Source organism: Corythoichthys intestinalis, chromosome 6 (genome assembly GCF_030265065.1).
Source record: "Corythoichthys intestinalis isolate RoL2023-P3 chromosome 6, ASM3026506v1, whole genome shotgun sequence".
In the NCBI taxonomy this organism is placed as follows: Eukaryota; Metazoa; Chordata; class Actinopteri; order Syngnathiformes; family Syngnathidae; genus Corythoichthys; species Corythoichthys intestinalis.
In genome coordinates, this window is record NC_080400.1 from 5,904,169 (window position 1) to 5,916,291 (window position 12,123).

General features: G+C 38.8%; 1 protein-coding gene across 3 annotated transcripts in view; it reads left to right on the plus strand.

Moving 5' to 3' along the window:
* The first annotated feature begins 1,719 nt into the window (after nucleotides 1-1,719).
* zgc:153184 (uncharacterized protein LOC751652 homolog) overlaps nucleotides 1,720-12,123 on the plus strand; it is a 36,183-nt gene continuing 25,779 nt past the window's right edge. Inside the window, exon 1 of one of the 3 annotated variants that reach the window (XM_057839005.1) lies at nucleotides 1,720-1,865. In XM_057839005.1, coding sequence (XP_057694988.1) covers nucleotides 1,860-1,865 — 6 coding nt within the window. In that variant the 5' untranslated portion in view covers nucleotides 1,720-1,859. The remainder of the gene's footprint in view (nucleotides 1,866-12,123) is intronic. The other 2 variants (XM_057839008.1, XM_057839004.1) reach the window with 2 other exon arrangements.

Genomic DNA, 12,123 nt, shown 5'->3' on the forward strand with positions numbered 1-12,123 from the left:
CAGGAGTAACGTGGGTTTCAGTGTCTTGCTTAAGGACACTTAGACGGGTTCATCAGGGCGGAGAATTGAACCCACAACCTCTGGGTTGGGGGACAACTACTTTACCACTGAGCCACACCACCCCAATTGATCTGAAGCACACAGCCAAGCTGATCAAGGAGTGGCTCTGTAAAAATCATATCAAGGTCCTGGAGTGGCCTAGATAGTCTTCAGACCTCAATCCAATAGAAAATCTTTGGATGGAGCTGAAACTCAACCACAGCCCCGAAACCTGACAGGTCTAGGCCAAAATCTGTATTTCTATACGTGAAAACCTGGTAAAGAGCTAGAGAAAGCGTCTGGCATCTATAATTGCAAACACAGGCGTCTGCACTAAATATTAGCACTAATTTTCTCAGGGGTACAAATACTTATGAACCCCAGTAAATTACAAATAAATGATTGAAAAATGATTTTTTTTTTTTGTTTTTTTTTTGAGTATGTCTCTGAGTGGAAATGCAACTCTGATTGAAATTTCACAATTGAAAATTCACAAGGGGTGCAAATACTTCTGCTCCTCAATGTATGTAGGTGTATTAGTAGTACTGCATTTGCATGTAAAACTGAAACAAAATTAAGTGTTAATTCCATGGTTGTTTTTTTTTTAAATGTCATTATGTGACGTATCGTATCATGACTCTCGCATATCAAGGTGCATTGTATCATGAGTTTAAGTGTCTCATCCCATCCCGACTGGCAACGGTCGTTAATGAGTCTAATTTTTTTTATTATTATTTTTTATTATTATTATTATACGGTTACATTTGTGTACCCTGAAATGAAACTGTATTTTCATTAAACCTGCACAAATACTCATTCAACTTTTTTTTTGCACATTATCAATTATAAATTCAAGGGTGAAGGCTCATAAATTCTGCTTGTTATGGAATTTTGCTAAATGCGCTTCATTCAAATTTAGTCCCAAAAAATAACTCGTATAAGTGGGGGGGGGGGGGGGGGGGGACAAAATAAATGTTAGGATTTGATTGTCCTAGATAATAATTGTGTTGTTTTTAAATTAAAATATATTATTTAATTAAAAAATAATAATAAACAAAAGGTTTTCTGTTTGTCCCCCGTGTCCACTCTGTTGCGTTAGTGTCCCTTTAAGAAAATTCACCATTTATGAATGACATCACTCTTTACCAGTGGCGGGAAATTCAACTGTGGTAAGCATTTTGATTTTTGACCTGCTTTAAAATTTGATTTTGCAGTTTTATGAAATACATTCACAACCTTTTAATGCTATGTGCCAAGAAATTGAATCATTTTGTAAGGTTTATTAATTTGTAAAATGATAGATTTCTCATTGAGTATCCAAAGTCGTGTTCGCGATGATGCTAGCAAGGCTAGGCTGAGGGCTAACTTTAGCACAAAATGTATCTCCTATTAGTTTTGAATGAAGTTTTTAAGAGTAACATGATTTGGACGTGTATTATTCGTCTATTACAGTAAAAGAGTTCAATGCTGAAAAGAATAAATGTTGGAGTAAATATATGAAAAAACAACCTGCGGTCCTCCATAGGTGTGTCGCTTGCGACCTCACGGGCAAGAGGGCAAAAATTATCTCTTGAAGGATGTCTGCGCTTTTGTTTCTTTTATTTTGAAAGTAAGAACTTTCTGCGGCTTTTGTGGCAATGGCTGACTTGTCAGCTTTTGGAAGACTAGCGTCATCTTCTTCCTCCTCCTCCTTCTTGAGCATGGGGCCCATTTGTGAGCGAATATAAACAAAGAGCTTCATAACCCACAGTCACATTTTCAACTGCAAGACGTCAACCAATGAGGCTCAAATAAGAAGAAACAAGTCAACCTGAGCCAGGATGGAGGTAACAACAATTTTTTTTTTTCGTGCTTTAAGCTACTTTTTATTCTTGTTGCAAATTTCACATCTAGTCTGTGATTGTATATATATATTCTGATAATGTATGTAAAACAAAACATCAGTCATTCATTCTATCACCTTCTGTGCCGCTTATACTCAAGAGGGTCGTGGGGGTGCTGGAGCCGATCAGCTATTTATGGGCAGTAGGCAGGGTACACCGTGAATCGGTTGTGAGCCAATCGCAGACGAAACGTAATTGTTATTATTGTTTTTATTTTTTGAAAGTTTTTCAAATTCTTATTTTGTATTTATATATTTGTAAATGTTTAAAAATGATAGATGTATATTATTGAATGTTTTCAAATACATATAGTTTTTAAATTATTTTTTATATATAGTGTTAAAAATGTTACCGGTATATACAGTAATAATTCTTAGTTTAAAAACATTTAGAAAACATTTTTTATTATATAATTTTTAAAACGTTTTCAAACATTTTTTCTTTTAATTTTTTTTTTAATGATCCATTTTTCATCCTTTTTAAAAAAATATTTTAGAATTATTTTTTAATATCATTTACTTGTATTCTTTTTAATGATTATAATTTTTTATTTCACTTTTTAAAATGTATTTCTAAATTATTATTGTATTTTTTTTATCCATTCACCCATATTTTAAATGCCTTTGAATGATCATTTTTCATAACATATTTATTTGTATTTTTTTAAAAGTGTTTTTAAATTATTTTGTTTTCCTTGTTTCCATGGAAGATTCTTATTTAGCTTAGTCCTGTGATATTTATGCTGCTTCAAAATCAGAATCAATACAATAATATGTATATTTCATATAACAATATACTGTACATATATAGTATGTAAATAAGCTGCGTATAACACGAGCAACACCACCATGTTTCTATTTGCTCACGTCAGCAAAACAATTGATGTAAGTCAAATTCTGATTTTTAACACCTTTAACACTTTTGCAAGGGAGAAAAAAAAAAACATTTCAAACTCATCATTGACCACCATTGACGACAACCAAATGGGTTGGATGTCTCCCGCCGTCAACAACAGTCAGTCAGTCAAACTACAGTACACATTTCCTTTCTAGTTGGCCTACTCCCCTGCGGTATTCCCCTGCCGAATTTTTTTTCTTTTAGCAGCCTTCTTCCTCACTTAACGAGCAAAACAAGCTCTTTTTTTCCCCCTTCCCTCCTCAAGTGTTTGATGTGTGTCATGAGGGTCCGTCCCAAAGCACGTGAGCAGCACATCAGCCACAAGGTCCGATTGGAAATAGAGTCGGTCGGTTATATTCAACATCGTCACTTGACATGTATCGGCAGCACTTTTTCTATTTTTATTTTTTTTACAGTGGATGGCGGCACATGTCACATTGTGTTTACCTTTGAGTGTAATGGGAAACAGACATGTGACGTCAAGTACGACGACATCATAATTGTTTTTCTTGCAAGTAGGGGTTTGACAAAATATCGAAATGGTGATATATTGTGATACTTTGTATCCCAAAAGGTTATCGATATGCTCCTGCCAAGAATTGAGATATCGTTTTAACCCTTTAACACCGAACGTGTCGGCTGCGACCGTAAGCGGATTTTAAGGGGGGCCCAAAAGGGAACCCCTGGTGGTCGAAAAGTGTCATTGCATGTAATTGACTTTGCTATATATATAAAAGTTGTAAGGCAATAAAACTGCTATAAAAATGAATTGAATGAATGATTTAGACACAAATATCCTACCCATAATGTGGCCCAAACACAAAAAGGATTGTTTCAATCAAAGAAAACTTTTTCAATGACAAATTAAGTGTTCAAATGCAAATTTTTCAATCCCAAATATTTTTTCGCATTAAAAACTTTTTCTATGATTGAATTTTTTCTTTGTTTGATTTAAGTGACTTTTCTTTTTCGAAATATATTTTTTATGAAGCAACATCTTTTTTGATTGAATAAAAAAAGACAAAAAGGTCTTAGCCAAAATGTGGCCCAAACACAAATCAACATTACTTCAATCAAAAACAAAAACAAAAAAAATCAAAGAAAAATAGATTTCACATGCATTTTTTTTTTTTTTTCTGTTTCAAATTTATTTTTGCATTGAATCACATTTTTGATTGAAACAGCATTTTTATAGGTTGAAAATATATATTTTGATCGAAGCAACTTTTTTTGATTGAATGTTAAAGACACAAATCTACCTTCATATGGCTCCGCCCAGGGGATACAATTTTTGACTGGGGTAACTACATTGGCACGACACCGGCGGGCGCACTTTCCATCATTTCTTGTCCTTTTTCAAAACCGTAAGCAGCACAAAAGACTACATATGCCAAGAGCCGTTGTGATGTCAAGAAGGAAGAACTTAATGTGAACATTTTTAATGAATTGCCCAGCGAGGCGGCAACTAAGGAAAGGGAGGCATGCGAAGCGAGCAACGGCCGGTTGGATTGAGCGAGCGACTTTGAAACATGCAGAATGAATCGAAAACTAAGGGGCTGTTTACATGGTGACTATCCGAGAATACGAAAAATTTCAAATTTGCATTTGCATTTGCGTCTCCATTTGAACAATGTCGCAATTCCGCATGAAAACGATGTAGTATTCATGCCAGGCCCTAAGGAGCAGTGCAGATTTACAGGGTGACAGAGAATGATGCACTTTGACCCCACCAAGTAGTGACGGGATCTGTCGTTCACTTGAGTAAACAAATCCATTCCGGTTCGTTCAGTAAAAAGATTCGTTCAAACAAATCGTTCAACGAATCGTTCGCCCCCCTCATCTCCCTCCCCGCCCAAATGAATCGTTCGGTTAGTGAACGGGAAGTGACGTTGCCGAACGAATCACCAAAGACCGCTTCGCAGTATAACTGAACGGGAAGTGACATTGCTTGGTCCCTCCCTCTCTTGCACACAGGCTCCTCATTGACCACTCGTCGTTGTTTCAGAAATGAGTGACAGACGATATCATTCTGCTTTCCGAGCCTCGTCTCCATCCCGTTGCTGTAAAAGCGAGGGAGAACTTCCGCGTCGTCTGTCGTATTTCTATGGGATCAAAGTCATGGCTCGTGCTTGCATTTCAATTTAGGACACGGTTAAACATTTTTCTTTTGTGGTGGGAGTGGGGGTTTGGGGTCGGGGGCGCACGGACTTTCTTTAGCATGATCTTGATCACATATACAATGCTGCTGCTACCAGCCAACGCGGCATGCTTGCTGTCACGAAAATAAAAATAAATCGAAAGTTTAATTTCTAAATATGGAACGACCAACACATCATATTTACCTCTCGCTCTGTTGTATTTTAGTTTTTATGCTCATCACTATTATTTTAGGTCACTATTGTTAAAACTAAAGTGTAAATAGTTGTCAAATGTGCTGCTCTGAAATAAAAACAATACTACATTTTGATATTTGACAGTTTCATTGCAAATCAGTATTAAGATGATCGTATTGAATTTTTGCACTGGTATTAACAAATAAAATAATCCAGTCAGCTCCCCCATTGTCCCCTCATCTCAGATCGTCAAATGCTGACGAGAAATAATTGTTTGCTCTTTACGATGTTGCCTTTCTACTCTCATTAGTCTGTTAAGAAAAATGTAGACATATTGCGACATCTCCCATGTCCGCGTCCGTAGTTTTTTTTTTTTTTTTTTTTTTTTTTTTTTAGCTACCCGTGTTTTAAACTAATGTAAATTTGATAGTGAGAAGTACTGACATGCTCGCTAGATTTGTGTGGTGTTTTGTCTGTTTGAGCAGCATTTGATAGGCTCCACATAAACAAATATGTGACAAAGTCATTTCCTTCCATTTTTTGACTCGTTCACCGCATTACTGGAAAGTCAAGTTAGCAGCAAGCTAGGTCAGGAACCGGAGGACCGAGTCACTGAACGGGAAGTGACATAACTCAGTCTTGCCCCCTTGCGTGCACACTGGCTGCTTATTGGCTACACATGGAAGTGAGTGACTGACGCCCTGATTCTGTTTCCGCTCCCTCCCCTGCCTGCGATGAGGCTGGCGTCTGACTGGTCGTGTGCGATGTCAGAAGACGCTGCCGCTTGCTCAACGCCCTCCCACGCAGCGAACAAACCCCAACTTCATAGAACGAATCAGTGCAGATGGTGATTAGTTCGGTCTCGTTCACCCAAACAATTCGTTCAAAAAGAACGAATTGTTTGCGACCGATACAACACTACCACCAAGTGCCCTCAGCCCGGAAAAAAATATGCCCGCCCACTCGAAGCAATGTCATTTTTCCTTTGTTCAAAAAGGCACAAAAATTGAAACGTTCAACATATTTAATTTAAAAATATTATTAAAACAGTAAATTAAAGCCGACATTCCGCCATATTTGGTGTTTTTAATGTTTAGTAGCACCGCTGCGCACGCCCAATGTGACGTGTACGAGTGCTGACTTTAACGGCGCAGTCTCGATTCTTGGTTAAAAGCAAAGCAACCATGCAGTTAGCGTTTATTTTGCGTATATTGACAAAGTACAATGCTACTATGTTAGCGAATGAGGCTAGCGGCTGCCTGTCGTAAAAGGAGCTTTTCTGGCGAAAATTTTTGGGAATAAATGCTTAAATCCCCGAATTTATAGATATGGACGTAAAACAGTCTCGATTCTTGGTTAAAAGCAAAGAAACCGTGCAGGTAGCATTTATTTTGCATAAATAATGCCAACTATGAGGCTAGTCAGTTGAGAAAATTAGACGCCTCCATGTGTAAACAAAGCAGAAAATTCCAGCGAATAAATGCTTCAATCACGCATGCATGATACGAAAAATATGATATTTACCTTGAATCCTCGAACAAATCACTCCTGAGACAATCCTTCCTGTTTGTATGCGGTACAGCTTTCGTAGTTAAATCCAATCGTAAGTAAATCCAAGCTTAAATCCGACATGAGCGTGTGCCGTCTTCGGCTATTACGAAATGAAGCTCGGCCCCTCTGATAAGGCGTCGCGCAAAGAATGACGAAGTGACTTGTCAATAGTAATGATGACTATTGGTAGACGCTTTATTCATCTTTATTACAAATCAGTTGAGAAATAATCTAGTCAAGACCCTATTTTATTGACTTTGTTGGGAATGTTGCCCCTGCCAACATGGCCACCCTGAGGCAACTTTGGTAGGGGCAATGAAATCCACGATAGCAATGATTTAACATTCAAGTAAATATGCAGTAATTTATTATTTTTTTAAAAAATGTGCATGACAGCACAGAGTCAGGCATCGCTATCGAGGGGGCGAAAAAACAGCAGCGATGCAACGCTATTTTTAATAATCTTTTAATGATAGCTAATGCTACAGTGGTGCAAATAAGTATTTAGTCAACCACCAATTGTGCAAGTTCTCCTACTTGAAAAGATTAGGGAGGCCTGTGATTGTCAACATGGGTAAACCTCCACCATGAGAGACAGAATGTGGAAAAAAAAACAGAAAATCACATTGTTTAATTTTTAAAGAATTTATTTCCAAATTACAGTGGAAAATAAGTATTTGGTCACCTACAAACAAGCAAGATTTCTGGCTGTCAAAGAGGTCTAACTTCTTCCAACAAGGTCTAACGAGGCTCCACTCGTTACCTGTATTAATGGCACCTGTTTTAACTCATTATCGGTATAAAACACCCCTGTCCACAACCTCAGTCAGTCACACTCCAAACTCCACTATGGCCAAGACTAACAAGCTGTCGAAGGACACCAGAGACAAAATTGTAGACCTGCACCAGACTGGGAAGACTGAATCTGCAATAGGTAAACGCTTGGTGTAAAGAAATCAACTGTGGTAGCAATTATTAGAAAATGGAAGACATACAAGATCACTGATAATCTTGCTCGATCTGGGGCTCCATGCAAGATCTCACCCCGTGGCGTCAAAATTATAACGAGAACAGTGAACAAAAATCCCTGAACCACACGGGGGGACATAGTGAAGGACCTACAGAGAGCTCGGACCACAATAACAAAGGCTACTATCAGTAACACAATGCGCCGCCAGGGACTCAAATCCTGCACTGCCAGACGTGTCCCCCTGCTGAAGAAAGTACACGTCCAGAGAACATTTGGATGATCCAGAAGAGGACTGGGAGAATGTGTTATGGTCAGATGAAACCAAAATAGAACTTTTTGGTAGAAACACAGGTTCTCGTGTTCGGAGGAGAAAGAATACTGAATTGGATCCAAAGAACACCATACCCACTGTGAAGCATGTGGGTGGAAACATCATGCTTTGGGGCTGTTTTTCTGCAAAGGGACCAGGACGACTGATCTGTGTAAAGGAAAGAATGAATGGGGCCATGTATCAAGAGATTTTGAGTGAAAATCTCCTTCCATCAGCAAGGGCATTGAAGATGAGACATGGCTGGGTCTTTCAGCATGATAATGATCCCGAACACAAAGCCAGGGCAACAAAGGAGCGGCTTCGTAAAACGCATTTCAAGGTCCTGGAGTGGCCTAGCCAATCTCCAGATCTCAACCCCATAGAAAATCTGTGGAGGGAGTTGAAAGTCCGTGTTGCCCAACGACAGCCCCAAAACATCACTGCTCTAGAGGAGATCTGCATGGAGGAATGGGCCAAAATACCAGCAACAGTGTGTGAGAAGCTTGTGAAGAGTTACAGAAAACGCTTGGCCTCCGTTTTTGCCAACAAAGATTACATAACAAAGTATTGCGGTGAACTTTTGGTATTGAGCAAATACTTTATTTTCCACAATAATTTGCAAATAAATTCTTTAAAAATCAAACAATGCGATTTTCTGTTTTTTTTCCCCACATTCTGTTTCATGATTGAGGTTTACCCATGTTGACAATTACAGGCCTCTCTAATATTTTCAAGTGGGAGAACTTGCAGTGGTTGACTAAATACTTATTTGCCCCACTGTGTATGAGCTAATAATGATGACTACGAAGCAGAAAACCGGAGACGTGAAGGTTTATTTGCCGTCCATTTACCTCCAAAACTTCACTCACAGTGGAAACGTCATTAGTTTTCTTTCAGAGGTCTCAGAGTTTCCGTGTCTGACTTTTGGGTCTGGTGTCGAGAGATAGCCTGGGTGGGGTGGATAAGGAGGCCCGATAGAAAGAGTTCAATCTTCAGCTCTTGCCTACGGGTGCCAAATTTGGGTTGTTCTGCTTGACAGGCACGTTGTAGCCTTATGCAGGGTTTGACTTTTGTGGCAGGGGAGCAAAACATGTTGATGACCCCTAAACGCAGTGTCAGCAATAAAATTAACTTACAAGATATATGCACGGTTAGTTGCTTAGCCAATGTACGTAAATACAGGCCTCCCAGCTGTGTGTGTGTGTGTGTGTGTGTGCGCTTTTCTGTCTTACTTAGTGGAAAAGTAGACGTCGATTTTTGCGTTCTGCGAGATATCCAGCCAAGTTTTTTCTAGTTGCTCACACCCTTGCGAAACGAATCCTCACCGAGGTGAGTTTGAAAATGGCGGCAAGCAAAACAGGAGACGGCATCCTTTTTTACTTAATATTGTTTGACTTATATGATATAATTAGGACACTCCATTGAAAATGTAATTCTTTGTTAAGAAATGTTCACATATCAATGTCTGATCTTGTTTTTCTTTATACCTGGAAAAGAAAGTGATTTAATTGCAGGTAAACAACAAAAATGAACATTGTTTTTTTCTCATTAAACCAAACTCCGTATTGGCCCGAATATAAGACGATGTTTTTCGCACTGAAATAAGCCTGAAAAAGAGGGGCTCATCTTATATTCGCGGTCTAGACAGTATACCCATTCACGACGCTAGATGACGCCAGATATCATTGAAGCGATGTTCTGTCATGACAGATCTCAGCTACTCTCATTATTTTATTGCAATGTTTTTCCTTATTCAGATTTGTTTCAAGACTACAGTTACAGTTGGACTTCACGTTGATGGTTAATGAAGTTATTGCAATTTTCTTGTTTTATCACAATAGATTGGTTTATTTACATTTCAAAAACCAGAAGCCATTCATTTACGAATGTGATTGCAATTTAGTTTACATATTTGTAGATCTTCAGATATATAGATTTGAATGAGGCAAAATAACATGCTTTTTCTCTCAAATATATTGTTATAATCATTTGTTTCGGATGTACTGTAATTATTTTCTGTATAAAAATTAATTTGGTATTCAAAAAGTCTTTTTTCAAACTTGAGTCTTAAAAAAGTGGGGGTCGTCTTATAATCAGGGCCGTTTTATATTCGGGCCAATACGGTATATCAACAAAATGCATACTCTAACTGAGGAAAAAGTTAGGGCACCCTTCCACCTAATAGCTAGTGTTACTCTCTTTGGCTGCATTAACTTCAGTGAGACGCTTTTTGTAGCCATTTACCATCTTTGACATCTGTCTGAAGAAAGTTTGCCCCACTCCTCAATGCAGAATACTTTCAACAGTGACTGACTGTTGAAGTGAGAGAAAACACCATGGTGAGATCAAAGGAGCTATTTGAGGCCTTCAGGAAGAAGATTGTAGACGCCTATGACTCTGTTAAGGGATTTCTAAAGATCTCAAAAGAATATAAAATCAGTCAATCCACTGTTCGTAAAATAGTCTGCAAGTGGAAGACATTCAAAACAAAAGCCAACATGCCCAGGTCTGGCCGTCCAAGCAAGTTCACCCCGAGAGCAGGCGGCAAGATGTCTCCAAAAACCCTAAAATGTCATCACTGAACCTACAGCAGGCCCTTTCTACTATTGATGTGAAAGTAAATGCCTCTACAATCAGAAAGAGACTTCACAAGTTTAACCTTCATGGGAGGTGTGCAAGGAGGAAACCTTTGCTCTCCAAGAAGAACATGAAAACCAAACTGAAGTTTGCGAGAGTGAATGTAGACAAAGACCAGGACTTCTGGAATAATGTTGTTTGGACAGATTAATCTAAAATTGAATTATTTGGACACCGAAACATAGGACATGTTTGGCGAAAACCCAATACAGCAATCCCGGAAACAAACCTCATAACAACTATGAGGCATGGAGGTGGAAGTGTCATTGTTTGGGGATGCTTTGCTGCACGGTCAGGTCAGATGAGACCAAGATTGAGCTTTTTGGCAACAAACACTCTAAGTGGGTCTGGCGTGCCACGAAAAATGCGCATGCTGAAAAGCACCTCATACCCACTGTGAAGTATGGGGGTGGGTCAGTGATGCTGTGGGGCTGTTTCGCTTCCAAAGGCCCTGGGAACCTTGTTAGGGTGCATGGCATCATGACTGCTTTGAAATACCAGGACATTTTAAATCAAAATCTGTTGCCCTCTGCCCGAAAGCTGAAGATGGGTCGTCACTGGGTCTTTCAGCAAGACAATGACCCTAAACATATGGCCAAATCTACACAGAAATGGTTCACCAGACACAAAATCAAGCTCCTCCTATGTCCATCTCAGTCCCCAGACCTTGTTTTGTTGGCAAAATGGGGTTGTACAAAGTATTAACACCAGGGGTGCTAATAATTGTGACACACATTATTTGATGTCAAATAATTTTTATTTATGTGGGATTTTTTTCCCCACTGAATGAATGCACTTGTATTGAAGGTTGGATTTTTCTCATTTTTTCCATTAAGGTCCCATATTATTTGAATTAAAAAATGTATATTAGAAGCTAAAAAACACATCTTTTTCAGGTGTGCCAATAATTATGGAGGTCACTGTATATGTACTTGTCATTTTTAAAACAAAATGGCTGAGGTCCTGTTGCATTTCAGGCAATGGTGGAGTTTTTCATGATGTCTTGAAGTCTTTGATACAGCGACAGAGTGCAAATTTTCTGTCTTGGGGCTAATTTTGATCCCATGGACATCACATTTCTGATAAAATAGCACAACTGACTGTGCTTCCTGTCATGTGAAGGGCTTTCAAACATCTTCAAAACCACCACTGAGTACAAATTTCTGCTCTTTGGAGAAGCCCCACCTCGTGGGAAACGATTGCTTGTCACCAGATAAGGCGGGGGGCGATTTAGTGTATCGCGTCAGCTTTCCTGCAATAGCGTACAAAGACGAGGATTGTCTTTCCATTTTATCAGAATTGGAATGGATCGGATGTGTTGTGGTAGTTAGTAAAAGAAAAACGCTGATATCAACTTATTGCCCGTCAGTGACAACGATAGACATCTGATTTATTTAAACCAGGAGGACTGGCTGTGAATGCTCACTTTTCAATGCTGTTGGAGTACAAACTTGGAGTGGGACTTTAACACATTAGTTACGATGAATTCAGGACACAGTATTA